This window comes from Paramormyrops kingsleyae, chromosome 11, assembly GCF_048594095.1.
Source record: "Paramormyrops kingsleyae isolate MSU_618 chromosome 11, PKINGS_0.4, whole genome shotgun sequence".
Lineage (NCBI taxonomy): Eukaryota > Metazoa > Chordata > Actinopteri > Osteoglossiformes > Mormyridae > Paramormyrops > Paramormyrops kingsleyae.
Window position 1 is genome coordinate 3,581,096 of NC_132807.1, and position 27,920 is coordinate 3,609,015.

Sequence of the window (27,920 nt, forward strand, 5' to 3'; positions counted from 1 at the left end):
TACAGAGAGGTTTTTTATTACATATATATAATAAATATATTTTATAAAGGTAATCATTTTGCTTACATGATACTCCGATTATTGCATTTATCTATGTATATCCAGCATTACATTATGATGTTATTTATAAACATTTTTTCTTTTACAAAGAGAACCCTAATTTCCCAGATTACAGCAGTGGTATGGGTACGGAAAACGTAGCCCTGCACACAGAAATGCACACGAAACAGCGTCACCCTAGAAAGCACAGAATCTGTGGCTACACAGACCCTAGAAACAGACAACCCACTGGGCTGACACAAACAGCCAGTCATTACAGTAAAACACCACAGGAAGAGACCTCAAACCTGCCCACACTGCAGGAAACACAAATCGATCTCAGTCCTTTTTCTCCACATATTGAGTTTCAGCTTTCTGCTTGGTAAATGACAGCCTGGGGGGTGTAGGCCGTACCCTCTGCCTGCTGCAATCGGTATATCGTGAGATTGGGTACATACAATGTACTGCCACAATGACACGTCACTTTCATCAGACAGAGTAGCCACAGAAAGGTGAATTTTACCAGCAGACATTCTGTAGCCAGCATCGGCCAGAAGATCCATGGTGACTGGATGCCCGCGCTCGTCAGCATGTGACTGGGACCATCACCGCACGAACTCCGGACTGAACCCAATCTGTGTCCCTTGCAATATTGAAAATGCTGCTACAGTTAGCAGGGCCTCCAGTACTCAAATGGATGAATCACGGGCGGAGGAATTGTGAGTAATTTTCACAGTGGATTTTAAGGATCCTTTTTGAGTTCAAAATCCATCACTTTACCTCATTATTGCTGGGGTTAAACCAACATTTACTGTCAACGTACAAACACCCAATCATGGCACTACTACAGAGATGGCCTTCATCTTCCATCTACAACACATCTGCTCCTCAGACATCTTAGAGGCTTCAGGTCCTGGTCTGTCCATAACCCGTCATCTCCATGGGTGCAGTATCAAAAGTTTTCATTGGTAGTCTACAGTATTGAAATTGTACCATTAGCCTTTAATTAATTCAATGCAGAAAGTCCGCATCACATGTGAGTGCATCGCACAGCTGCAGGCCTGTGGTTAGCTACTCTTAGGCGCCGAAACACCCTTTCAGCATCACGGAAAGCAGCTGTCCTCAGTCCCTCCAACTGAATCTACCGGAATGACAAGCGTTCAGATGCACTATGGCTTTCTACAGTTGTACACAGTTTCCTTGCTAAGAATTCCTGCATATTCAATAAATGTCAAAAATTAGTAACAGAAAAACCATGATGGTGACTCACTTGAAAAACCTCTAATAGTAACTTAAGTCTCCTTCCTTTCCGATTGCTACTAATGTCAGACTCACTGTGTTAAGTCTGCATTGGTGTGAAGATACCAGACAATCTCTAGTAAATCCCTTAGCTCAGTTCTCAGCTTAGAGCTCATGTCGAACACCAGAAAACCACTGGTGTCGGACAGATAAGGTAAACAAAGCTGAGATGCTAGCTTTGACTCAGTCTCTCGGTAACAGTCCTGTTTTACCTCATTCTGACAATCTTGGGGGGCTCCACAGTTTTATGTTTTGCTGTTGATTCTCCTGACTCTGTTTTCCTGGCTACCTTAGGGCTAGAGGTAGCTTTTCTGGCTGCCTGTGGGCTTGAGGACCCAGGACCCAGTTTCCGTCCCTGCAGGGGACTCCGGGAGCCCTTGGGCTTGGCTGGTGGCTGCAGGGAGTCAGTGGTTTTCAGTGAGCGTAGGCCCAAGAGACCACAGTACTGGTTACACTGGTGCTGAGCGACAAACTGCTGGAACAGCTGTGGCTTTGCAATATCTGAGAAGCCCTGATACCTGGAAAAGAGAGAGTTTCAGTCAGATTTGTCTGACCAGATGGATGGTTCTCGTTTCCAGTGTACCTTGTCCATATTATGATTTTTACACAAGGCGTAGTCACAAACAGACAGAATTACTAACCCCTTTGTTTTTGTTGCTATTCCAATGTTAGTTATCTTGTGATCCACTCCTACAATATAAAGAAGTCGAATTAAGTTCTTCATTGCCACAGAAATGACCTTGCATAGCTTTGTTAAGGAGCTGAGTCTTCTGAGAAGGCCTCGGCCTAGGAGTGTGTTACTGTACCTTCCAGATGAGTAGCTAACAGGTTGCCGTTGGTCCACTGGTGGATCCAGTGCTGGAAAGCACAACACTTCTGCTCCACCAGGGACACGTTTCTCATGATCAGCCGGCCTGAACTGTCCATCAGCGAGTACCGGAGAAACACACCCTTCAGGTCAGCCTCCACAGTGCCATAGGGCACAGAGTTAGCAGGCCGGTAAATCAGGTAGAGGGGAATGATCCTGTAAGGGAAGCAAGGGTCAGAATAAGCCAGAACCAAATCAGCTAGATCACAGTCCCCCTGAGCCCCCTCTGTGGATTTTTATTCCCAGAGCAGACAACGAGCTGAAAATAGCCAAAAGAGTCATCAGCGTCCCTCAGCTCCACAGCAGGCTCCCTTTTTAACATCAGCTTAGCTTGTGCTTGCGTGTGCCGACTCACTCCAGTGCCGGGCCGAAGCCTTCTATCAGCCGCGCTTCAGCAGCAAATATCTTACAGTATTCTCGAGCCATGTTCTGCACCTTGCAGTCCTGGAACAGGAAATATGGGTTTGCATTTCACAACATGGCCACACGCCCCTCATATTTCCATTAGGACCAAACACCCTATAGTATTTATGTCACAGGCAAAAACAACTGGAGTGGTAACTCTGAAGAAGAATGTTTGAAGAAGTGCTCGCTCATAGGTCAAGGTTAGCATTAGCTAGGCAATGCATACCTCCTTGGTAATGTCTAAGTTTCGCTCAGTCAGATTGCTGTCCTCCTTTGTCCCATATGCAATGGGGTTTCGTACTTTGATGATGCAGGTGCTCCCTGAATCAAAGACGGGCTGTAATCCATAGATGACCTTTGCCCTGCAGGCCTTGTGAGTGCAGCTCTCTCCTAAGTGGGCCTCCTCTATCACAATACGTCCAAAGAACTTGTCTCCCCGGGACCTGGAGTCGGCCAGGCCTTTGTTGAAGACCATTGGTGTCATCTCCACTTCCTCCCCAACTGCTCAGGACAGACAGCAGAACAGTTACCCTCTAACAGGATGCATAGTGTGTAGAGGCATGGACAGTGTGGATCCCAGACGGATTGACCAGACCATTGGCTATGACGCCCTGGAATAGGTATGCAACACAAACAATCCCTGGATAACGTGTCTAGCCGCTGAAATAGAGACAATTGTAATTGACTTTGGGTAACTGTTGGGTGCATAATAATGTAGTGGTTGCTTTTTGTTTGGTCTTGGGTAAGATCTGTACATGCATTGATGAATGTGAGAAGGCTCGTTGCTCACTTCCCAGATCTTCTCGCAGGAAGAACTCTGACAGCACTGAAAAAAATAGAAGAGGATAGAGAAGTGTCAGCTACAACTTGACGACTTTGTCACAACCCAACATTTTAGTAGAAGTAGTTGAGTATCACATACTGTCTACACTGAGCAGGAAGTCCGTGGAGTCTGCCCCAAACTCGTTCTTGATTGAACAGTTGTACACCCCACAGTCCCTGCTGGATGCTTGGACGATGGCTAATGCCACCTGGGTCTCGTCTCCTGACCTGAAGAAAACAAAGGGGCTCAAGGAATGTTCCTTGTTAGAAGCTCCTCCAGACTCAAGGGGGCAGCACTGCACTATAATCTAGTATGGTTAAACCTTACTTGCTCACTGACTGTTCTTGTTTTTCTCCCAGCTAGCTACCTGATATTTATATGAATGTAACAATACTGTTTCTGAAAAAGATATAATTTAACATAAACAAAATGAGTTTGAGTCATGAAGTAAATTTGTTTTTGATGATATTCTGGTATTTTATGTGGGGCGTGCTGCATTGGTTCCACTGGCTAACTATACTTACACTTTACATACACCAGGTGATGTTGACGTGTTGGTAACCTTTTTTTGACCCCTGAGACAGTGCAGGTATTACCTTCTGGTCACTTCCGCGATCTCAGTTTCGTCTCGGTACCACTTGATAGTGGAGTCGCTGAGCACGTTGAAAAACTGGCACCAAAGCTTCAAGTGTCCCGCTGCGTCAGGGAAAGGCTCCCCCCTGATCTTACGGATGACCTGAGGAGCTGGTGGAGAAGAGGCAGCCCCCCGTGGGAACAACGAGTTTGAGACATGCCCTTTCTTAAGTTTCCATTTCCTCTGTGGTCATGTTTAGCACTTAATTTTAGCAGCTAATCCTGATCGTCTGTGATCACCCCTGGCAAACACAACTGCTTTCATGGGAATGTTAATGCGGCATGAGCAAGATGATTAGCACATGCTGTTGAGATCCCAGTGGTGGGTATTGAACTCTACTGAACTCTTTCCATTCATCAATCCATCCACCTAGGATGGGGTGTCAACCCATCTCAAGGCACACACACCATTCACTTCCATGGACAATTTAGCAAGTCTAATTCACCTTAACATATTTTTCTACTGTGGGGGGATACTGGTACTCGGGGAAAACCCCACAACAACTTGGGCAGAACATGCAAACTCTACACACATGGAAACATGGCAGAGTCAAAATATCCACCCATCCATTTTCTGCAACCACTTGTCCTAGTCAGGGTTACGGCAGAGTCTGAAGCCTATGGGCACAAGATAGGGAACAACCCAGGATGGAGCACTAACCCCTCGCTGGGCACATGCACACACATCTATGGGCAATTTAGTAACCCCGATTAACCTTAACATATTTCTGGACGTAGGGGGACACCAGAGTATCTGAAGGAAACCCCAGAAGTGAGAGAACAATAAGGCAACAGCTATAACTACTGAGCCACCATGCCACTCAAGCCCAAATATATATCTTGGATATGGACCCAAGGGTATTTCACCTTTGAAGGGATTCCTCTTTTGCTTCTCCGTGGATTTTATACTGGTCTCTGGATCATTAGTCTCTCCCGCTTTCTCCAGCTGTGGTGGTACATCGAGTGCAGCCTTCCTGCGAGTGACTAGGGGGGATTGTCTCTCTGGTGGGGGGGTCTGTGAGACAGAAGACCTGCGAGTCTGCCCAGGTGAACTGTAGGGTGTTTCCTGTTCCAGGGAGGACCTGCATCTCCTGGACATCCCGTCCCTCTTTGCCTGGCTGTCTGTCGTCGTGTTGTCCGCTTCCTCTTTGCCTTTGGGTATGAGGATTTTGCGGCGCGCCCCCAAAGCCAGCTCCACTGGGGTAGCTGAGGGGATGAGGCTCAGGCTGCCGGCCCTCCTCAGCTGGGGGCTACTCTCACCAGTAGCGGTAACTGCTGTGGTGTTCCTACAGCTCTGCTCCTCTCCCGTTCTCCCTGCAGGTATGGCACCCTCTATTTGAATCACAGGAATGGCTGTTGGCCCCTGAGTGTCCAAACAGGAAACCCCCTTTGTAGCAAATCGACGCTTCATTGTGGGACTCAGTGGAGGCAGCAACGGGCTTGTGGGTCTTGATGTTTTGGTTGCAGGTTCGTCTTTCTGAAGAGGCCCGTTATCAGGAAAGTCCGCTCTGCCTCCTTTGGGCTGGTCATCACTGTCTGCTTCAGTTACACTAAGGAGTGGGATTTTTCTGAGAGGGGCCTCAGGTGGACTCAGAAGCACACATGGAGAACTTGTTTGTTCAGGTGAGAGCATTTCAGTCAGAACAGCCCTAGAACGGAGTTCTTTTGGTTCCCTTGCATCTGGGTTCTTGTCAGTTGGCTTCAGAAGTGAACTGGTCTTCTCTTTTTTTCCTAAAGATGGAGACATGCTTCTGCCCTCTGTGTCAAGGCTGTTTTTGACTTCCCGGAGAAGGCTGATCAATGACGTTGAGTCCTTTGCTTCTGCTTTGGAACACCGATCATCTCCCGTGCGTGTAATCAAAAGAGGAGTATCCAAAGCGGTCACCAACTTTGGTACCTCCTCATGCATTGGTGTATCCACAGAAAACACTTCTATTTCAGGTGCACCTTCTGTTTCTCCAAGCTCACCATGATCATTAGTGGAGAATGTTTCTCTGGTACCCTCACTTAGAGTCTCTGTGGCACTGCCAGAATCTGTCTTTAATTCTTTAATCATATGTGTCATGTCTTCCACTACCCTTGGTGTTGGGGAGGTCGCTCCCTCCCTGTGACTTTTCAGAATTACTGCAGGGTGACTTTCAGTGTTTAGTGGCTCCAGGGCTATGTCTGGCTGTACCTGGGGCAGCTCCAAATATGACTGCTTAGTGACAGATGTGTTTTCACATGAGAGCTCACCACCATCATTAACTTGTAACAGTACATGCGGTGTCTTTAAATGCTCTTGGTCTTGTACATCTGGTATGAAAAAATCTATAATGGAAGGTTCTAGACTTGTTTCAGCAGATTCATTAAGTTCCACTTCAGGTTCTGTCATGCCTGTATCCATTTTAACATCTTCCTGTAGCTGTAGGTGTGGTAATTCCAGAGACATTAGTTTGTGTGTCTCTGTTGTAGTACTGGGATCTTCCTCAGATGGAAGGTCTAGTGCTGGCTTGATTTCATTCTGCTGACTATCTGTCTTTCCTACCTCTTTTACATCAGCCCTCTCTACTTCACTGAGGCTTGGTGTTGTGCTCTTCTCACTACTTTCCTCGTCACCCACACTTTCCTGAATTTCACTCGTGTTTTCCAGTGAGCCTTGGCTCATCGTTGGTGAGGTCATCCTTTCCGAAGCCTTTTCCATTACACTGGTGCTTTCCACATTTGAGTCCTCAGACTTGGTCCGCTCTTCAGGTGACCCGTGTTCATCCAGAGCACGTGAGACGAGGGATGTGTCTTGTTTAGTGGGTTCATCTTGGTTTTCCTGAAGTACAAAAAAGAGAGTTTCACTGTCCATTCACCACTGTGACCAAAAGCCTAATGTGACCCAAATATATGAAACAGCAGCCCGACCCACTGAGCACCTGTTTGGTCTGGGCAGGTTCCATGGTGTTTGGTGGGTGAGCACAAGCTGCAGTCTTTACTAGACCTTTTTAATGGAGGAGAACTATAGTATGAGGTGTCTGACTGAACTGTATGTTGAAGACGGCATCTGCAAGTCTCTCTATACTCCCTCTGCTGTTCCTTCTCACTGCTGTTTTCAATTTTGCAGTGATTTGTTCATTCATATGATGATTTTTTGGAAATGGTATTAAGATCCATCAAAGATCAAATACAGAATGCAAATACATCAACGATCAAATACAGTACATAGAGGAATAATATCAAATATAGTTTCCTGTTCACATTCTCCATTGCTTTTGGTGCGATTGGCTCAAAATTAGAAAATTTCCAGATCTCCACCCATAAAATGTGGCATCTGCTGAGTTTGGGAAAGACTGGACACGTTTTTGAGTTATGCTGACAAGAACAAGTGTCTGAGGCTTCTCATCTCTTTGCTGTTACTATGCGGAGCTGCTTCAGTTTTGGTGCAGTTTGTCCACATCTTCACCCTCACAACATGTCTGCAAAATTGGAAAAAGATCTTTTCAACATGTTTTGTTATCACTCTAATGGGATCCCCTGTCTGAAACTACCCTTTTTTTTTTACTACCACTATGAGGTGCTGCTTCAAATTTGGGGTGATCTGTCACAAAATGTTATCAGTCTTTATCAGTTTTTCACCCATACAATGCCTCTGTGATGCGACGGCGATGCGATCCCAAAGCCATATGTATTCCCCATTTAGGGAATACAATTAATTATAACACCAACACAGTGACAGAATTCGCACTATTAATGGGGAATGATGATATTCTGGTGCGAGAATATGAAAAACAGTAGCCAATGGTGAACTTTCAAATAGTGTGAATCATACATCATACAGCAGGGTGGGAGATGAGAGTCTCGAGGTGTCTGTGTTACCGGCTCTCTCCACCCCAACGCTGTGAAGGTGTGCTCAGCTGCCAAGCTTGAACGTTTGCTGAACACCAGCTCAGACTTTCCCTGGTCGCGTGCTAAGAGCGCCTCTCACTATGTACCGTGGGTGAAGACCGCTGTCTGGAGGCGGGGATCTTCCCTCGCCTGGAGGCCATTAGCCGGGATGTTTGGCAGCTGCTGAGCTGCAGGAGAAATGCATCATTGAGGCTGGAGGCTAGATTGGGGCCATGGGGGGCAGGGGGGCTCATCCTGAACGGGACCCTAGCGTGTAAAAATGATGGCAGCAGACTGTAACTCTCAAACCAACACACCATTCCCCCTCCCCCAGGTATAGCTCCACCTCTCTGAGACGAGGGGAGAGGGGATTCCCCTGTTTTAAAATTTTCTGCTCAGGGGGAAGTCCTTGAAATGTTTGTGTGATTGTCTATTATCAAAGCAGGACACTTAGAACCTCAAAAGGGGGGGGGGCGTTTTCATTCAGTCATTCAATAGTGGCTAAACCAGAATGGACCAAAGCCCTGCCTGGTCTCGCCAGCGATGTCTCTGTTAGATGCCATGATCCTGACAGAGCCTGAAATAGAAGAACAGGCCTAAGGCAGCAGGTGGGGTCTCCCTAACCCCAAAGAGGAGCCACAGAGACCCTGACGCATGTTATAGCCAAGTAAGTTAAACAACCAGCAAAATTGTATGAAGGTGGATCTATAAGGACAGGGAACATTTTTATACTGTAAACTCCAAACTGTAAGGCTGCTAATGAACAGCATAATGAATGAATCGTGAATGAGCGTAGTAATTTTAGGATCTCATTCTTACAAGCTCACAAGCCATTTACAACCCTTTAACAACCATTTCCTGGTTTTGAAACAGACGTTTTGGATGTGAGTGACATAAAGAGCCCCCAAATAAACTAGGGCTTGATCATCACATGCAAGCAGTTAGAAATGAGCAGGAAGTAGTTTGTCGTATGAAAGGAGGCACGTCTCCCTTTTCAGGTTCTAAGTGCCTATTTTCGGTAACTGATGATGTCACAGGTTTTACGAGGAGGATCCCACCCCCCAACAGTAAAATTTTAAACAGGGGAACCCCCCCCCCTAATTTGAGCACCTGTGCTTGGCCCTGGCCTCATCATACTCCCCAGAGGCAGGCCGTGTGGTTCCGCGTGTGGACCGGGACCCCAATGGACCACAGCCCTGCCTGTTCCTACCACAGTCACTCTGATGGAAACCTTATACATTAGGGCTCAGTGGAGAGCACTACAAAGAATGGGTTTATTTTAAGGGGCTGAGAGGGACTGAGAGGGGCGGAAGAATGTGAGCTATGTAAAGTGAAGGGGAGCCGTCCTCCTAACCCCCCCATCCCCATCGCCCCCCACCCCAGCCCTCCATATGCATGGCCTGCCACAGTCATGCTTGGGTAATGTTGTCTAAGGCCCATGGTGCAGCAAACCTTGCAGGCAGCAAACTCTGCCGAGACACATTTCGCTCCTCGGGGTCTTTTGGGAGCCGGATCTCCTCCCACTCGCCACTTACATGGCTCTCATTTTACAGGACTGTGTTGCAGAAACAGCCATGAGGTCACGGCATGCACTGCACATGACTTACAGCACACAGCGCTGTGGGCAGGGCCTTTGCCGTGCTCTCTGTGCCGCTGCACGTTCCCTTTGGCGTGCTTTCCGGGCTGCTGCACGTTCCTTCCACCACCTGATCAGCTGCCGCCTTTTCTCCGGGTTCTGGTGCCGCGGGCGGAGACTCCCAGCCTCTTATCCCTGTAATTTCCTGGCCATGACTTCCAGGGGTCATACTGTCCTGTTCCAGTGAATCTTCATGGGGTTCTTGTGCCGATCCTGCAGTTTGAGGTTGTCTTTTTCCACCCATGACATTTTCACAGAGTGGTTCTTCATTAATCTTTATTGTGGCTGCTTCCTCTGGTTTTTCATCCACTCCCTGCTGGGATGGGACAACTCCTTCCATTTTCTCACCCCTTCTCACATCAAGGTCGTCCGCTTTTCCGAAGGACCCCCCTCGCTCTCCCTCCTTCTTGTTCGTGCTTCCAAAGAAAATGTCTCTCAGGGAGAAGAACATGGACGTTAGGGGTGACTGTAAGTTTGAGCCCGGGGTTTGCTGAGCCTCGGGGGCCCAGGGCTCCACCACGGTACTGGTCCCAGTGTGCATGACCTCTGTCTCTGGCCACTTGCTGGCACATGCATCGGTCCCCCGGTCCTCCGCCTCGCTCTCCAGGGCCTGAGAGCGCAGGGATTCCGCCATGTACTGTGCCAGGCTCATTCTTCCCTCGCTCCCTTCCTCCGCGCTGCCGGCCTTGCTCTCGGACACGCGGGGCCCGTTCCCACTGTCCATTCCATTGCAGACATTAGTCTTCTTCTTGGCTGGCAGGTCCTTCCTCAGCTGCTTGGTGGTGCTGTTCTCTATGCCCTCATAGGTGTATGTCAGAGCCTGTTTGCTCTTGTCTTCCACAGCATCCGCTTGTACGGTTGTGCTGTCAGCTTCGTTATTTTCAGCAGGGAAGCCATTGGCTATCTCCGTCAGGGCCTCTGGCCCTGTGGCTTCTTGGGATTCATGGTCCAGCCTGTTCTCAGTCTGCCTGCCCAGTGACCACACCTGCAGCTTGTCCTCCCTGACCAGCTCCCCTGGAGACTGCTGCATCGCCTGCGAAGCCGCCTGCGAAGCCGCCTGCGAAGCCGCCTGCGAGGTCACCAGCCCGGCAGCACGCTGTCGCTCTCCTCCGCGACGAGCATCCTCCTTGCCACGCTGCCGCCCATCTTCCAGCTCCTTCCGTTTGCTCTCGGCTTTCTGCTTCAGCTTGGCAAAGAACCTCTGGTGGATCTGGTACTCATTCATGGTGCCCACCTCCAGCACGCCAGAGCAGGACACGATGCCCTTGGCGTTCCGGGCCGAGGCCTGGTAAATGGCGGCGTCTTCCTCTGTGCAGCTGCAAAGGCCAAATTCATCAGATTATATCTCCTGTCTGCTGAGAACGTAGGAGGGGTTAAAGGTCATTAAAACTCAGGCGGTCTTTCTTCAAATTTCACATTTCAAACAGAAACAGAGATCAGAAAAGGGGTCATGAAACACTTCAGAAAGGGGGGTTTTCCCACAGCTGGATCTCCGCACAGCCCTGTCTGTCCCTCACTTGTAAATATGGAGCGAATGGGTCTTCCCGTTGTGGAATATTTCATATTTTGGAAGGCCGCAGTACCGGTCCATCTCCACGTCGTCTTTATACCAGGTGAGCTCAGGCGGTGGGTGACCTGCAGGGGGAGACCTTGTGCGTAAAAGTGCACCTACAGCTCTCAGACACACATTATCCTTGACTGACTTGTTTACGGCCCTTTTATTCTCCTTTGTCTTTAAATGACAAGGGTGGGGTGGTTGTTGTTTCAGGCCATTGCGTCACCGCTCTGTGATTGACATGCCCCCCCAACCCCCCTCGTAGCTTATTTCCACCCCAGCTGCTCCCTTGTTAGATTTTATTTGTTGCAGAGGGATCATGGTACCTCACCCTCTGCCAAACGGAGTCACAGCCTCAGACCTGCTGCCACCTTGGTTTCTCTGCCTCACATAACCTTCTAAAGTTACCCACAAAATAACCTGCCTGGCTGCAGGCACCGCATTCCTGTCTTTTAATCAGTGTGTCTTTTCTGATAAGGCACCCAAATATGTGCTTGCATAGATCCCTGAAGTACATGGCTTCTTCTCAGATGAATCAAATCTGATTATCATTAATTATAAGAAAATCTTTCATTGTATGACACACACACACGCACACACACACACGCAAACACAGGGTCACATGACATACAGGTGTCTGTACCTGTAACCACACATGTGAACTTCACATTGCAAGTTTCAGACACTGCCTTGGATTTTAAGGTGGTCTCAAATGACGGTTGAGTCTCCTCTGTTAACTGTGCCATCACGCTGCACAGCGTACTCCTGGAACAGAGAGAAGACCAACTTAACTGTGGTTCTCTCTGACAACAGACATGTCCATCATGTTTCAGGGTTTTAGAGGGAAAAACGTTCGGGACGTATTGATCATATTGATTCCAGGTGCATGTCCAGTATTAAATCACACAAATATAGAGTTATTGTTATTAATGTTTGATGTGTCAAGCGTCAATTTACAGGGAAGGGGACACAGTGGTTAACACTCTAAGTTAAAAAGAAGGAAAAGATAAAGGTTTCGGGATTTTTTTTTAACTCTCTTGCTTAGATGTTAGAGTTTTAAATCCATTGCACCTTTTCTGTTAAATCAGTTCAAAATCTGTCAGGATGGACCAAGGAAATGAAAGGGATTCTTTTTGGTGTGAGCCAGCTGTTAGTTCCACCCGGTGTTGACAACATGTGAATTACCTCAGAGGTCTGTAAAGAGAAACCCTGTGACTGGAGAGGCTGGGCGGGAAAAGGCAGACAGAGGCAGCCGATCAGACAGGCACAACACGCCCTCCAGGGCTCTGAAAACAGAGCCTGCTGCCCCAGGCTTCTTCGCGACTGACTGGACTGTTGTATAGCTATTTTTAAACAGATAAGATAAGGGGAGGAACAGTGCACAGCAGTGGCAGTGGCCCCAGTGTAGGTGGCTCACTGGTTTGGCTCTGGCCGTTTCCCTGCAGCTGGTGATGTGTAGGTGATGAAGCCTGCCACTCAGAACCGCCGATTAGCTCAGCGCTGGCAGTTCATATAGTCCGTGTCAGTGCCAATGTACGATAGTCAAGTCACGCTAACGTGCAGGAATATACATTTATGCTGGATAAAATGGAGCCAGAATGAAGGACTGACCCATAGAAGTTTGGGTTTCAGTTCAACTCGACATCACAACCCCTACAGTAAAGCTGAGCTCAGAATCACCCAGTTCAATCAGTCCGCAATATACGCAACAGCGCTGGCACAGAAAGAGGAACCCGCAGATGTAAGGATTTATATACCTCCATTCTGTTAAGAAAAGAACATTACATTTACATATATTAATCAGACACTTTTGTCCCAAGCAATGTGTAAGTGAGACAAATACTACATTACAAATATACAGGTGTTGACACCATACACTAAGAAACGCACTGGATACAAATATTAGCTGGTGATTTTTATGCTGGAGATTTATTCTAACGGTCGGCCGCTGTTTCTCAGTTAAAGCGCCCAGCCCATCCAGGGCTGACCCCTTCCCCAGTCCAGTCTCCTGATGCCTCCTATCTGCTCTCTGACATTGGGCAGGTATTGTATTATTTGGGCTCAACTTTATATGCTGATTTTAAGCTTAATGCTTACATGCTATAATTTAACTTTACCTTAAAAATACTTACAGACAAAAATGTTATGGAATTAACATCTTTTGACTATACTTTGCCACAGTATGATTAAAAACATCGCCCCCTACCTGCTCTCCGACCTGACGCTAGGCAGGTAGCCTCGGCTATCGCCGCGGCTGCCCTGAATGAGGGCCTCCTCCCCATTCAGGCTGCCGGATCTCCCGTTTCCAGAGTAGGATCTGCTCAGGGGTCTCCGGGAACCCATGTCTCCTCGGGGTGGCTATCGCTGCTGCTCTGGCCCCCCGAGTTTAGTGGCAGACTGGGGTGTGCTTTGCTGGATGAAAGCCCTTTGGGTTTCGCCCCAGGAGGATTCAGCATGCAGAGGCAGTGTTCTGTATTTTAAAGGAAGAAGAGACAAGGTTGCACAGACCAGAGTGACACAGAAACCACCAAGAGGACCCTGGGCCCCGCGTTCACCCCGTGGGTCTCCCGCGAGCTCACGACACCTCAAAAACGTCTGCAGAGGAACAATCCGGGCAGAAGCAGCCAGCTCACTTGAAACGGCTGAGCGCCTCTATACAGTTAAAAATAGATTTTACTTACAGACAACAGGAATGATTCTCAGATTGAGCCTTTTCCATTCAAAGAGCTGCAGTGAACACGCCGAGTCCCAATGCGAGTCACACTGTCTGCTATTTCCCAAAGACGCCTCTTCAGAAACTTACCGTCGGCTCTTTCCCGGTGTCCTTCGGAGCCCTGCCACCTCCCTGCAAGGCTCTGCAATTGTCAGTCAGCTTTGACCACACGTTGCCTAGGACGCTATTTATAGACAGACCTCAAATAGGCACAAGCAAACATTTTTCCAAAACCAGCTTATAGGTCGGCATATACGGCAGGGGCACCAAGGCACCAGGCGCAAGGATCACGCTGAAAAGCCAAACGCACGATCGCATCGACTCGCCACTCACTGGGCAGTTATTTGTACTTTAAGCTGTTAGCTGAAACCATCCGCGCAAATAGATTTTTAGTAAAGTTTGATTCAGTGGTGTAAAGTACCTGGCCCTCTGAGAATTCTCTAAAAAATGGCATCCAACCCAGAGAGATTCAGTTTCGTCTAATGAACTATCCAATAAAAAAAATCCAGATACATAGACTGTGCCTTTGGGGATTTCTGTTATAGTATTTTATATGTTTTATATTGTATGGAGTTAACCTATAAACCTACTGTCTTAATATCATTCTGAGAGACCACGTTAAACTTTTTTTTCCCTGTAAATCTTATCATGTAATAGATTTATAACACACTACACAACCAGGCAAATATATTTTCAGTAAAGGAAATGTTTAGTTATTTAATGTTTTACAATTAATGATCTATGATGTTATTCTAATTAAGAGCATTAAGTATCAGGTTTTGCAAATAATAGACCGTTGCCTATCGCGGTGGAGAGCGTTACTATACACGTCGTGTGGACATCGATCATTTGACAGCTCAGAGACGCGCCTCGCAGTGACAGCGGCGGAGCGGAGCGCTTAGCGGGCGGTAAGTGCGCCCTCGCACGCTTGATGAGCAGCTGCACTGTCCGCAAACTCTCAGTTGATCGCTGTTGGGATGGAAGGGGGACGGAGGAGGCAGTGCCGTCTCTCTCTTCCCGGGTTGGTGGCTTCGCGGGCTCTCTCCCTCCTCTCTGGCAATTCTGTACCCTGCAGGTAAATTTTAAAGCTGAAAATGATTTTCGTCTGTGTGTTGAGGGTCGCGTAGGGTGCGCCATATCAGTGCATTGGGACAGATACGACTCGGGGATTCGCGGCTCTTTTCGGGCTTTTCCTCAGAGGACCGGGTTAGTTTCTCTTTTTAATAACAGTTGCACTACAGTAATTGTTTCTTTTCCTCTTGCTTTTGTCTTGTTTTATCATGTGTTGTTTGCTTGTTTTAAATAATCTGATAGTTTCATGATAAATCTTACTGTAGTGTGTGTATTATTCGGCCTCAACTTAATGTGCCGATTTTAAGCTTGATGCTTACACGTTATAACACTAATCTTTACCTTAAAAATACCGACAGACAAAAATGTTGTGGAATAAACGTCTTTTGACTATACTTTGCCGCAGTACGATTTAAAACAACGTTTTAAACTTGTTTTGAATACTTATTTGATTAATTAACTTAATATGGAGGATATGCACCGCCGTTACTTTCTACAACCCCGTTTACAGAAAAGTTGGGACGCTGTGGAAAATGTAAATGAAAACAGAATGCAATGATCTACAAATCACCCATATTTAATTGACAATAGAACAAAGACAACATATCACATGTCGAAACTAAGAAATCTTACTGTTTTATGATAAATATACATGCTCTGCAGTTTGAATTTGATGTCAACAACACGTTTCACAAAAGTTGGGTCAGGTGTAAAAAGACTAAAAATCGTGTAATTCTAAAACAAAAACAAACAACAAAATATAAACAATAAAATTTCTCAGTTCTATTTTCAATTAAACATGGGTTTATATGATTTGTAAATCATTTAATTCTGTTTTTATTTGCATTTTAAACAGCATCCCATCTTCTTTGGAAACAGAGTTGCAGGAAGACTAAATCTATGGTCAGAAAACAACTTTCGTTTTACCAGACACACAGGAAATAACAGGTGTGTTTTATATCTTTGGCTGTTATAGTGTGTGGCTTAGTGGACTAAATCTGTGTGCGTGTGATTCGAAAGTTGCTGGTTCAAACCCAGCCACAGCATATCTATGGGTCCTTGAGCAAGGCCGTTAACCCACAGCTCCCTGGGTTGGTGATATACTCTACAAAAAAGAGCAAGTTGAGGGAGGTTTAACGACAATTTCCACACGGGGATCAATAAATTATTGATTATTATTAGGTAAAGTACAAGGCTGGGCTTACGTCAACACTCGGGTGTTTCTTAAACACCTTCATTTTAATGTGCACATGCAGAAACCGTTTAATGCAAATGTAGTTCAATCTCAGTTTTGCCCATCATAGCTATGGATACAGCTAACAACCCATGCAATCTCCAAGCTAACCAAACCGAAGGACCTGTTAAGCCTTGTTCTCCTATCCTGCTAATGTAAGAGTCTGCTCTGACGCCTCAGAAATTGTCTGTTTTACCTATTTTTGGATTAATAAAGCTTTGGGTGTCTGTGTTATTTAGACTATAGACTGATAATTAACCTGACTGTTTTTTTTTTTTGTTTATAAACAATCGTGTGTTTCTATCTATCATAGGATGTAAAACAGTGATGACTGGTGGACTGAACTGAGGACAAAACCATGATCAGTGGTGTGCATCTACATCTGCCCCCATGGTTTCCCCCATCACTGTGTTCCTCATTATCTCTCTCTGTCACCGTATCCTTCATCATCTCCCTCTGTCACCATGTCCGTCATCTCCCTCTGTCACCGTGTTCCTCATCATCTCGCTCTGTCACTGTGTTCCTCATCATCTCCCTCTGTCACCATGTCCGTCATCATCTCCCTCTGTCACCGTGTTCCTCATCATCTCGCTCTGTGACTGTGTCCCTCATCATCTCCCTTTGCCACTGTGTCCCTCTTCATCTCGCTCTGTGACTGTGTCCTTCATCATCTCCTTCTGCCACCATGTCCCTCATCATCTCCCTTTATCACTGTATCCCTCATGTTCTCTCTGTCACTGCGTCCCTCATCATCTCCCTCTGTCACCGTGTTCCTCATCATCTCGCTCTTTGACTGTGTCCCTCATCATCTCCCTTTGCCACTGTGTCCCTCTTCATCTCGCTCTGTGACTGTGTCCTTCATCATCTCCTTCTGCCACCATGTCCCTCATCATCTCCCTTTGTCACTGTATCCCTCATGTTCTCTCTGTCACTGCGTCCCTCATCATCTCCCTCTGTCACTGCTTCCCTCATCATCTCCCTCTGTCACTGTGTCTCTCATAATCTCCCTCTGTCACTGCGTCCCTCACCATCTCCCTCTGTCACTGCGTCCCTCATCATCTCCCTCTGTCACTGTGTCCCTCATAATCTCCCTCTGTCACTGTGTCCCTCATAATCTCCCTCTGTCACTGCGTCCCTCACCATCTCCCTCTGTCACTTCGTCCCTCATCATCTCCCTCTGTCACTGTATTCCTCATGTTCTCTCTGTCACTGTGTCCCTCATAATCTCCCTCTGTCACTGCGTCCCTCATCATCTCCCTCTGTCACTGTGTCCCTCATAATCTCCCTCTGTCACTTCGTCCCTCATCATCTCCCTCTGTCACTGCGTCCCTCACCATCTCCCTCTGTCACTGTGTCCCTCATAATCTCCCTCTGTCACTGTATGCCTCATCATCTCCTCCTGTTACCATGTCCATCTTTCTCTGCATGTCTTCCTCTGTCCCTCATGGTCTCTGTGTCTGTGTGTCTCTCCTTGTCCAGTTACACATTTAAAAGATTTAGGTTTTTTTCCCTGGTTTTTCTCACACTCTGTGAAAATGACATGTTGTTTTTCAGAACTCCTCATTGTGGAGCATCCTGTATCTGTGTGCGTCCCTCCGCAGTACACGACCACACTCAGTGTCCGCGCTGTGGGACCAGGAACCTTGCAGTACCAGTGGTTCCAGTCAAACCAAAGTGAGGTAGGAGCATTCTCAGCTTTGATTTCACCATTTCCTTCTGCTTGTTTACGTCCAGAATGAATGCTCCTTTATGCATCAAAATGTTTCAGGTCCCGGGAGCCACTTCAGCAGACTTCGTAGTCCAGGCTCGAGGGAGCCAGCAGTATGCGTGCCGAGTGAACAATCAGCAGAAGTGCGTGTTCAGCCGATGGGTCAAAGTCAAAGTCATGGAGAGCGGAACGCTTAGTATGTTTCTCCTCTTTCTAAACTGAAAGTGATAGTGCCACTTCTTATGACTACATGAGTCTTTGTGCAAAGAAATCACCCTGTAGCCAGTCTACATACCCAGACTGTTTCTCAGCAATACAATCTTTGTAGTCATGCTGTGATTGCTCAGATTTTCCTGTGACGTGTGATCGCTGTTTCAGATAAATTGACAGTCAGTGAATGATCAACACTTCACCGTTAGCAGTGAGAGACATGCTTCATGGCAGCGCGGGTTCATTGAGAAACTGGCAGGTTAGCCAGTGACGCGAGTATGGAGTGTCACACTATGTCACACCATGTGATGGTGCCTCTGGTGTGAACCCTGCGAATCACAGGAGTGGATTTCACGTTTTCTCAGAAAACAAAAGTCACAGGTGACATAAACCCTGTGAAATCCCATACAGCTGTCTTCACGGTTTAGGCCTGATTGCATTTGGATGTTTCTGTGCGACCCATCGGCCCTGTTGAGCTCATGAGTCATCATGCTTGGTGGCTTCCAGGTCTCCCTGGGGGATGGAGCGGAGAGCCCCATATCACCGAGAACCCAAATCCTCAAAGGCTCTCTGTGGGGGGAACCGCCAGGCTGTGCTGCAGGGCCTTTGGGATTCCCGCCCCATGCTACCAGTGGTACAGGAATGGAAATGTCTTACAGGGGAAGACAAGGGGCATCCTGAAGGTAGGACAGATGAAGAGTAACATGCGGCAATAGCGTTTGCTTAGTATGTTTCTGGCTGACTATCCTATCCAAATGGCCAGAAGAGGGCGAGATTCCTCTCTCCTCTACAGAATGTTCCAGAGAGACGCCCTGTCATCCTCCTGGTTGTACTGTCTTGTTCTCTAGTCTCTTTGGTTCACTGTCAGTTTTGAGTGTATAATCCCACGCTCTGTGGGCACTTTACAGATCGAGGACGTGAACAGAGGGAGTGAAGGCTCGTACCTGTGCGCCGTCTCTAATGCGCTGGGGGAGCAGTGGACGGAACCGGTGGACGTCTGCATAGGTAGGGCCCCGCATGGTGGCTCAGAGGGCAGAGGACCCAGGGGCGTTGCTAAAGATTTTGGGCCCCATGAAAGCATATCATATCGGGCCACCCAGTCCAGACCAATCCAGGTATTTCCCCCCTTACGGCGCCCCTGAGAGGCTGCCGTCCGTTGTTTGGTCTCCGCCTTATGAAACTTTATCGGCCATGTTTAGGGACTGTAAACACTGACTCAGTTCAGTGCTAGTGGGTATTACCATGTCAGGTCAGGACACAGGGTACTTTCCCCGGCTGCTGTTTGTAACATCAGGAAGGCTGTTTGGTTCAGTCAGTTTAACTGAGGTGATATCATGATATTGCAAAATGCCTCTTCTCAAATCAGTCTAAGCAGGAGAAAGTCGGGGAAGGTGCTGTAGATAAGGAGGCGGAGGTGAGAGCAGGAGGGTACAGGTCATGGGGCGGCCAGCTTCCGTGCCGGCGCCTCATTTGCGGTTCCTTGTGTTCTGTGTTAAGCGTGTGAAGAGTTTGCGAGAGTCGGGCCCCCACGCGCTGCTGGGCAGTAGCCGGAGGGGGGGAGATCTGACACACTGTCTCTCTTCTTCTGTAGCGCTTCCTGGAAAACCCACAGCAAAGACTCTCTCTGGTAAGCATGAAGAAGGGCCTTCAGAGAAGGCCGACGTCAGCACAGGATGCTCACCCTCGACTCCGTTTGAGTGAGAAAACGAGATTCCGCTGCTGTTTATCTGGAACTCGTGGTTAGAATGTTAGAGGAAAAGTAAACCTGTTTTCAGTCAGACATGCTAAATGCGCTTCTGCTTTATTACTTTAATGGAATTTAAACAGCTGCATAGAGCAGGTTGCTGTGGGGGGGAGGGGGGGGGGCTATTTCACAGCCCTTATTAGTTCATTAATCTGCCCTCCACCCCCCACCCCGCTCTGCAGCCACAGACAAAGTGGCTCTGCTGATCGGCAACCTGAATTACTCGCACGTGTCCCCGCTGCTGGCCCCCATGCTGGATGTGTACGAGCTGTACAGTCTCCTCCAGCAACTGGGCTTCAGGGTGGTTTCCCTGCTGGACCTCTCCAAGGCCGAGATGCTGGCCGCCATTGGCAGGTTCCTGCAGCTCCTCAGCCGCGGTGCGTATGGTGAGTCCAGCGGCGGCTACGTGACGCTTGGGGGGGCTGGTCCTCCAATAAGTAGACAAGGCCCCCTCCCCAAGAATTCTGCACGTGCTGTGATGGATTCCCTTGCAGATCCCAGAAGGTAAGACAATTTGAAAATGAAAGTCTGCAGACAGAGCAGTCGCCGCTGACAGTGTAGGTGTCGCGTGATGGGAAACAGTCACAGGACGTGACCCGTTTCCCGGCTTCTGCAGGCCAGAAGATGTCAGGTTGACTGAAGGAGAATCACTGCGCTTTCCTGTCTTCAGCCCGAGCCGTCAGCATAGTGCGTTGTTAAAGGCGTGTTATTTAAAGCGGCCCGTATCTGCGCGGCCTCCTGACTCCGCCCTGATGCTGGGAGATGACCGGGAAGCAGGAGGGGTTTGTTTACATACAGCTATGCGCCGTGCTATGTATAGCCGCGTGTGGAATGTGTGTATGTGGGGGGGGAGGAGGCATGGGTGTTTCGGGGGAGGGACGATGTCCAGGGCGTACTCCTCCACTCACCTGTGATTAATTATACATCCTGGGTTTTACATCCTGTGGGTTGAAGGTAGTGGACAGAAACTGTACACAGTATTACCAGCTGTACTGTCCGACAGAATAATATCAGTGTTTAAGGAGAGGGCTGTGTCTATGACTGACCTGCAGGGGGCAGTGTGGAGCATGTGCTCAGATGTTTACTGCAGGCCTGTTAGAACCAGTGTGTTGCTTTCTCTCACCCTCAGCCCTCTTCTACTATGCGGGACATGGGTACGAATGCTCGGGGAGGAACTACCTGGTGCCCACCGACGCGCCGCGGCCATACCGACCCGAGGACTGTGTCAGCGTGCAACGGGTGATGCACGGCATGCAGGAGAGACACACAGCGCTCAATGTCGTCCTTCTGGACACCTGCCGCAAGTGGTATGTTCTGTGCAGTTCCTCCTGGGTTTCAGACCGGACCGTCCCACCTCACTGCTGAGATGTGATGTTTCATAATGATTCTATTTAAGTTTCGCTTCTGGTTGGAAGAGTGCATGTACTCAGCCTCACAGTGGATCTTTTTGCTCTAAGGTACAACCTGCACTGTGTAGCTTCTCTGATCCGTTCTCTGGCTCCTCTGGGGAACACGGTTTACGGTTATGCCACGTAAGTATCGTTCGGACCTGCGGGGGCTTGTGGGGAGGAGAGTACTCCACGCCGACCACCATGTGGCGCTATTGCAGGTGTGAGGACGCAGAAGCTTTCGAGGTGCAGGACGGAGAAAGGAGCTCCAGCATCTTCACCAAGTACCTCAACCGGCACATCCTGCGGGCAGAGAAGGTCACGCGTGTGCTGGAGTTGGTCTCTGAAGGTCAGAACCTTCACTGAGGTCCATCACCTCCACCTGCTGCTGCTGGTGCAAGCGACCTCACCATGGCATGCAATGTAAATATCACCCGCAAGAACGGGTGGAACAGACCAGCGAGGATCGAAGTGCAGCTTCCCAGTTTGTTCTGTTGAAGCAGTCAGATAACGTCACTTGAATTTATTTCCTCTCAGTAATGTTGTTGGCACACGAGCTGTGTTTCTACAGGGACTCATCGCGATTTTTGTAGGCACGTGTGACATAATTGCTGCTGCCTTCCTTGTTTGTTTGGGCTACAGAGAGAGCCAATTGCCAGCCTGTCAGGCAGCGGCAAGCCAGCCCAGTCTCAGCCCGTGAGGTCCTTCATGCAGTTGTTCTGTTGTGAGTCGGGTCTCTTTAGAAGAGCTCTGGGAAACTGTCCCATGTAAGCTGTGACCTCATTCCCTGGAAAGTCACATCGGTCCAGGCTTCCAAACAGCAGAAACCAGAGCGCGCAGGGCACAGGAACAGCTGCTTCTCTCGTGTGCCTCGCCCCCGTCTCCCCCCCACCCTTGTCCCAGACAGTGTGCCCTCTTTATGGCTCTGTCCAACACATGTAGCTCTTGGACCGCAAACAGCAGTTAGGAGTACAAGAAAAACCTGAGAAGATTAGGGGGGGAAGAGCTGTGAACCACTGAAGGGCAGACAGCTCGCCTTGCGGCTGCAGATATGTCAAAACAATGGGTTTGTAGGATCGTGTCTGGGGCTGAGGTCACTAAACCTGGCTGCACACTATTGGGAAGGTTTTCCATATTATATTACATGATTATACCAACATAACTCAATACATTGTGGTTCTGGAATATTCCAGACTGTTACAGGATGAAAATAGATTCTATTTGACCATTTGGAGGGGATGTGGGAAATGGTGTCTTTGGGCTTTTAGAACTGATCACATGAACTAATGTTTGATTATGGCAGGGCTGCGCAGTCCTGAAAGGTCAGAATCTCTGCTCAAACACATCTTAATCAGCTAATTACCAGGAATATTAGGTGTCTTTGAGCAGGGAAATCTGCAAATTGTGTTGGATTCTGGCCCTGTAGGACCAAAATTGGGCAGCCCTGGTTTATGGCTTCCAGTCTAGGTAATGTGTCCATTCCAGTAAAAGTAGAAACAGTGTGATTTTTCATAAAAGTGTATTTCCTCACTGGAGCCCTGTGGGCAGTACATGTCTGTTAAGATTACTTTTATGATCTGTTTTAAGTCACAAAGTAGCAAGTCTGTGTGTCGGTGCAAGAATGAAGTGAGTGACTTTGAGTTTCTGCTCGCAGTGACCACGGGCAGTCTGGCCCTTTGAGGTCAGCCCACAGAGCAGGCTTCCTCACAGAGACGCTTTGATCTTCAGCCTTGTGGTGCTCATGTGGGGGATCTGACTGATTTATAAATGGAAAAGGGGGCCTAGATGAACTGACAGGAGCAGAGTGAAGACAGCTCTCAGTATCACCGCCCACGTGGGTACTGGCGTCGATCTGGCCTGTAGTGAACCAGTTAACGACATGCCGGAAGGTTCTGATAAGCAGCTGGGCCTTGTGAAAGTCAGCAGGCATAATTATTAACGAGGTGGTCTAAGTATTACTGGTATCTTACTGCACCAGAATCAGGAAGTGGAATCTGATGAAGATCCGATGTATTGAGCAAGTGTCTTACAAAGGCTGCATTCAGAGGCTTGTTTGGGCAGCAGGTGGGGCTCTGTGTAGGTATCAAGTACCAGTTTCGTTTGTGACTCTCTGCAGATCTTGGTAGGGATCCGCTGGTGGCGGGGAAGCAGGTGATGGAGATTAGACACACCCTGAAGGACCCGCGGGCTCTCACAGATCCGATTCGGACCTCGGGACACACTCAGGAGCTCCAGATCAGGGACCTGTGCTGGATCCTGGCCAACGGTGAGACCCGTGAACATGTGTGCAGGGAGCCGTGGAACATGGTCGGGTTGACCTCCAGTGCAGGGCGTCTGGCTCTGGGCCAAACGTCTTTAGCACTGCAGTGTCTAGATTCCTCAAGCTATCGAGACGGGCTTTTTCCATTCTGTACACCTGCTGTGCGCAGAGGGAGTTTCACATGAAAACTGTGCTGTGGGAAATAGGTTTGCACTTATTAGATATGGACACCTGGATTCTTTGAGTTAATCTGAACAGATACGATAATTAAATGTGCAAATGCCACCGCTGGTCTGGCACACACAAACTGTATGACTGACTTAGGAAAGCTTAAAACTTTAATAAATTCTGATTATTTCTTTGAAAGTTTTTGAGCGATGACAATAAAAAAAAGTCATTTGGCGGAGTAGTTAAATTGGTGTAGATGGAGTTACATCTTTTACTATTATTTGACATTTTAAAAGACGGCAACCAGTCTGAAGAATACAAAGTTTCCACTCGGCATAAGAGTATCAGTTCCCCAAAGTCTCCTTGTACGCACTGCACATACGCTAAATGAGTGTGTTGCCTACTAAAAATAGATGTTATGCTGGCTTGATTTGGTCCAGGGCCTGTTGTGTAACAGGGGGAACCCCTATAAGCGGCTGATTCAGGCAACTGTCTTCACATGCATTGACATGTCTTCCCTTCGCGTGTAGCATCTCCAGGACACACCTCTTTACACATCTCCCTGATTACACATCTCCCTGATAACCATGCCTGTCTGACTTCCTCAGAGTTGCCACGGTGCCAGTTGCTAACGTTTGCATGTGGCGTCACAGTTCAGCTCAGCTTCTCCGCTCTCTTCTCCAACGTGGTTGTCGTCTTCGCCAAGGTGAAGGCCGTCGGCCCTGGAATCGTGGACTGCACCATCCGCTTGAAGACATCGCCTGTAAGGCTGGTCCTCGTGTGGTTCCTCTGTGCTTTAATGTCTTGTCCTTTCTCTCTTGGTGTACAGCCACAGATGTATGCACAGCTAAAGCTTTCGCAGTTCTGGTTTCTATGTGATGCTATGTGTCACCCGATTTTAAGTTGACAGGTTAACAGCGTTAAAAGCTCAAAGCTTATGATAAATCTCACTTTGTTATCCATGGAGGAAAAATCAAGAACATTTTTTGTTATTTTGACATTCACCACGCATCTTCCACCACATATTTTTGTATTTGCTCATACCCCTAACTCACTAGATTTTTTGTTCTGTTGAATGTTTTCGAAATGCTCGCTGGGAATCATATGCCCACACTGCACCACACCGGCCATTAACCACATAAAACAATGAACGATGAAACTTTTCTTTTTTTTTTTTATTAATGCAATAAAATTCTTGTGGAGTTCCCCTTTCAGAAGATTAGCACATACTGACCTCTGCAGGAGAGAAAATGAAATGTATTCCTTTTAAACCTTTATCAAGATAATGTATCAATAAATAAATAAATAAATAAAAATGTTAACTGTGTGTGAGCTTTGTAATGTTTGAGGCTTTTTCCTGCATGTGTCCGGAGAGGAAGCTTTCCTGAATGTCCAGTCTCTGTCTCTTCCAGGTAATGGGAGACATTTTCCCCAGCCGACATGGTTCTGACTCTTTAGACAGAATGGGCTCCTTGTGGTTTGGCAGTAACGACAGACCAGCCTGCAGTCTCAGGTTCTGCGGCCTGCAGAAACTTCAGGTACTTACAAAGTGTAAACTTGTTCTTGCTTAGGGTAGATTCAGGTCCCAGGTTAAGCTTGCAGCAAACCTAAATTATCACAGAGAGTATATCAAGGGGGACCTGTACAGGGGAACTGTAACTGAACTGGTGTGTTGGTCCTCAGGAACCCTTAGTGATTACGGTGGATCTGCATTACACAGACTCTCAGCAGAGATTACGTCTGTCTGAGAGTCTGAAGCTGGATGTCGGTCTGCCCCTGGTGGCCCTCTGGGGGCAGGGCCACCTCAAGAAGAAGGCAGAGGGGACTAGCAGGCGGCAAGACACTCCTCGCCACCATGTAGACCACGACGCCCCACCTAGACAGCCATCCAACCCGCCTGCCGTCCACTGTGATCATCCATCCACCCAGGTGTCACTGAAGACCTGCAAAGGTGTGGCCAGACACCACCCCGGACATTTGATGGACAAACACAATGAGCCAGAAGAGGTCGACGAGAATGACTTTTTGGAACATTTTGGGAAAAAATGTGCATCATGACGGCAAAACCACAACAGCCATGTTGGTTGGGATTCTGCACTACAAACATCCCAAACGCAGGTGCTCTGTTAAGTTCTCATTGGGACCAATTTGAAACATATATACAATGTTGGGGAAGTAGCCCATTACAGACAGAGGTGGAAAGTTCAGGTCCAGAAACTACAAATCCAGAACAAGGTTTTGTTTCAAGCTACTAGTTGAGTATAAAGAGTCACAGTCACAGAGTACTCAACTGGTTGGTTGAAACAAAACCGTGGTCTGGATTTGTACTTTCTGGACCTGATCTCCACCTCTGTCTGTAATGGACTGATGTTGTATAAATGTGGTGTATTAGTGCCACTAGCATTACTTCTACTTTAGATGATCCTCGTGTTAATGAGCTCACTCTGAAGGTATTTCACATGCTGGCGATCTGTTGCTGTCGGTGCATTGATGGTCTGACACATATTTCCATAAGAAATGTTTTAATTAATTTTTTTTGCCAAATCTTTCATAAAATATTTGATTCCTTTTATTTTTTGAATGACTTTATTAAAGTTTAAAATAAACCATGAAGCTTGTTTCTGAAAGTAAAATCATTTTCGACAAATCACAATTTCTTGTTTTAAATGAGCCATTCGTTAATATGCGTTATTTATTAAATTAGTCGCTACTGTTGGGGATTCCTCTTGAGTGAAATACCTATTTAGAAGCTAGCTGCACCTCCTGCTTCATTTGCATGCCGGGTTTTAACTAGCGCCTCGGTAGCTCGCCGTGATCGTATAGTGGTTAGTACTCTGCGTTGTGGCCGCAGCAACCTCGGTTCGAATCCGAGTCACGGCATTGTCAGACAATGTCACGGCATAAGGGCGACTTTATTTTTTAAGAAAAGCATTTTGCATCGCTGACCAGATAGATATGTATTATTCAGATACTCCGTCCTATACGAAGTTCGTGCACCCAACACCGCCTCCTTGAAGGCACTGATGTACTTCAACCTAACAGCTCCGCTAATGTACGACATCCTGCGAGGTCCTCGGCGTTCCTGTAGAGGGCAGTGTTACAGCACCAAGCGGGCTGTCTCCTCACTTGTGGCGCAATGCCCAGTGTGATTAAAATACGTTAATGCATTTACTGCGAAGGGCAACTTTGGCCATCCTGGTGTTGGAAAGAAGTACAGAGATGAATTAAGCTATTGAGAACCTCTGAAGCATGTGTGACCATACCATCTGAAACGTTAGATGTCTCTTTTTTCTGTTGAGTGAGGTTCTCCTAGTTCCCCACTGGAGCGTGAAACGTGAACAAAGCCTTTGATCATTTTAAGTAATGCAAAAAAAAACCCCTATCATTTTCTAAGGATGTAATACAATTTCAAGTACAGTTGACACGTTTTGTTCTTGGCCATGACGTCTGTGATAAGGTCCACTTTCGGCGAAACATTAAACGAAACGAATCTTACAATTCCTGCAATCCTATCCAAGACAGGCGGTTGGAAGATTGCTGGATGGAAGACTAATAAAAGGTTCCAGGCAGGCAACAGTCAGTAAATATTCACTGAACGCTCCTGCGTTATTCCAATGTCAAAGCATATAATAATGCTTAACACACTGGCAAATTTCCATTTTGTAAACGATATATTGCGGGAACACCGCTTCAGACCCCTTCTTTTCAGCATCCGAGAGCATCCTAGGAAGAATTTCTTATTAGTTGGGCTTCGAAGAGTTCTTTTGAGCTAGATGGTCTCCGATTGGCCGAAACGGCTAGTGATCGGATTTCCCATTGGTAGCTAGAAATGCCATTCTTTTGAATACCGGGTCTCATTGGTTCACAGCGACATCATTCGGCGCTCCGGCGCGCTCCCCTCCGTTTTGTCTCAAAATGCAAAGTGCTGGATGGTGAACGCTGAGTTGGACCGCGGCAAAGCCCTGGGAGCGGAGCTGCGGCCGTGGACGTGCTGCCGTCCGACGCTGGCGCTCAGCCTGGCACTGCACTCACGCTCTTACCGTAAGGATGCTTAGAGCCCTCATGACACCTCCGCCGCTCCTTGGCCGGCTGACCCGAGAGGGTGCTCGGTGTGATCTCGCTTCTATGTTGTGCCCAGTTTATTGTTCTGGTCCCAGGCGCAGAGCAGCGGCCGTGTAGGGGAAGATGTTGAGTCGGCTGAGGAGCGGCAGCATCAGGAATCTGGACAGAGAGTACAGCTGCACTGTCAGGCTCCTGGATGACACGGAGTATACCTGCACCATTCAGGTCAGTGCCGACCCCGATCTTCCTGCC

At 47.8% G+C, this 27,920-nt stretch overlaps 3 protein-coding genes and 1 non-coding gene across 9 annotated transcripts in view; 3 read left to right on the top strand and 1 right to left on the bottom strand.

Annotated features, from left to right (window-relative positions):
* LOC111859383 (alpha-protein kinase 3-like) lies at nucleotides 1–14,014 on the bottom strand. 2 transcript variants are annotated; one of them, XM_023841987.2, is made up of 16 exons: nucleotides 13,914–14,014; nucleotides 13,317–13,580; nucleotides 12,296–12,334; nucleotides 11,754–11,875; nucleotides 11,073–11,190; nucleotides 9,527–10,871; nucleotides 4,935–6,870; nucleotides 4,031–4,178; nucleotides 3,534–3,661; nucleotides 3,402–3,437; nucleotides 2,838–3,112; nucleotides 2,562–2,650; nucleotides 2,145–2,362; nucleotides 1,980–2,028; nucleotides 1,551–1,856; nucleotides 1–1,012 (listed from the first exon to the last, which is right to left on the bottom strand). In XM_023841987.2, the coding sequence occupies exons 2-16, from the start codon at nucleotides 13,451–13,453 to the stop codon at nucleotides 946–948; spliced, it is 5,013 nt and encodes a 1,670-aa protein (XP_023697755.2). In that variant the 5' UTR covers nucleotides 13,454–13,580; nucleotides 13,914–14,014; the 3' UTR covers nucleotides 1–945. The 2 variants fall into 2 exon arrangements, with proteins under 2 accessions (XP_023697755.2, XP_023697756.2); XM_023841988.2 differs by having other exon boundaries at nucleotides 13,792–13,920.
* A 668-nt stretch (nucleotides 14,015–14,682) lies between these two features.
* LOC111859385 (mucosa-associated lymphoid tissue lymphoma translocation protein 1-like) lies at nucleotides 14,683–26,219 on the top strand. Of its 5 annotated transcripts, XM_023841993.2 has the most exons (17): nucleotides 14,910–15,029; nucleotides 15,751–15,842; nucleotides 16,199–16,283; nucleotides 16,442–16,496; nucleotides 17,683–17,807; nucleotides 17,897–18,032; nucleotides 18,554–18,729; nucleotides 18,955–19,051; nucleotides 19,638–19,673; nucleotides 19,973–20,176; nucleotides 20,920–21,097; nucleotides 21,248–21,322; nucleotides 21,400–21,527; nucleotides 23,295–23,444; nucleotides 24,215–24,369; nucleotides 25,019–25,144; nucleotides 25,290–26,219. In XM_023841993.2, exons 4-17 carry the CDS (start codon nucleotides 16,487–16,489, stop codon nucleotides 25,662–25,664), a joined length of 1,971 nt encoding a protein of 656 aa, XP_023697761.2. In that variant the 5' UTR covers nucleotides 14,910–15,029; nucleotides 15,751–15,842; nucleotides 16,199–16,283; nucleotides 16,442–16,486; the 3' UTR covers nucleotides 25,665–26,219. The 5 variants fall into 5 exon arrangements, with proteins under 5 accessions (XP_023697758.2, XP_023697762.2, XP_023697761.2 ...); XM_023841990.2 differs by lacking the exons at nucleotides 14,910–15,029; nucleotides 16,199–16,283 and adding an exon at nucleotides 14,683–14,898; XM_023841991.2 differs by lacking the exon at nucleotides 16,199–16,283.
* Nucleotides 26,220–26,414: 195 nt separating this feature from the next.
* Nucleotides 26,415–26,486, top strand: trnah-gug (transfer RNA histidin (anticodon GUG)). Its single transcript has one exon. It is a non-coding gene; the product is annotated as a tRNA-His (tRNA).
* Nucleotides 26,487–27,513: 1,027 nt separating this feature from the next.
* LOC111859386 (FERM domain-containing protein 5-like) overlaps nucleotides 27,514–27,920 on the top strand; it is a 46,780-nt gene continuing 46,373 nt past the window's right edge. Inside the window, exons 1-2 of the mRNA XM_072717846.1 lie at nucleotides 27,514–27,647; nucleotides 27,764–27,893. Of these exons, the coding sequence (XP_072573947.1) occupies nucleotides 27,792–27,893 (102 nt within the window). The 5' untranslated portion in view covers nucleotides 27,514–27,647; nucleotides 27,764–27,791. The remainder of the gene's footprint in view (nucleotides 27,648–27,763; nucleotides 27,894–27,920) is intronic.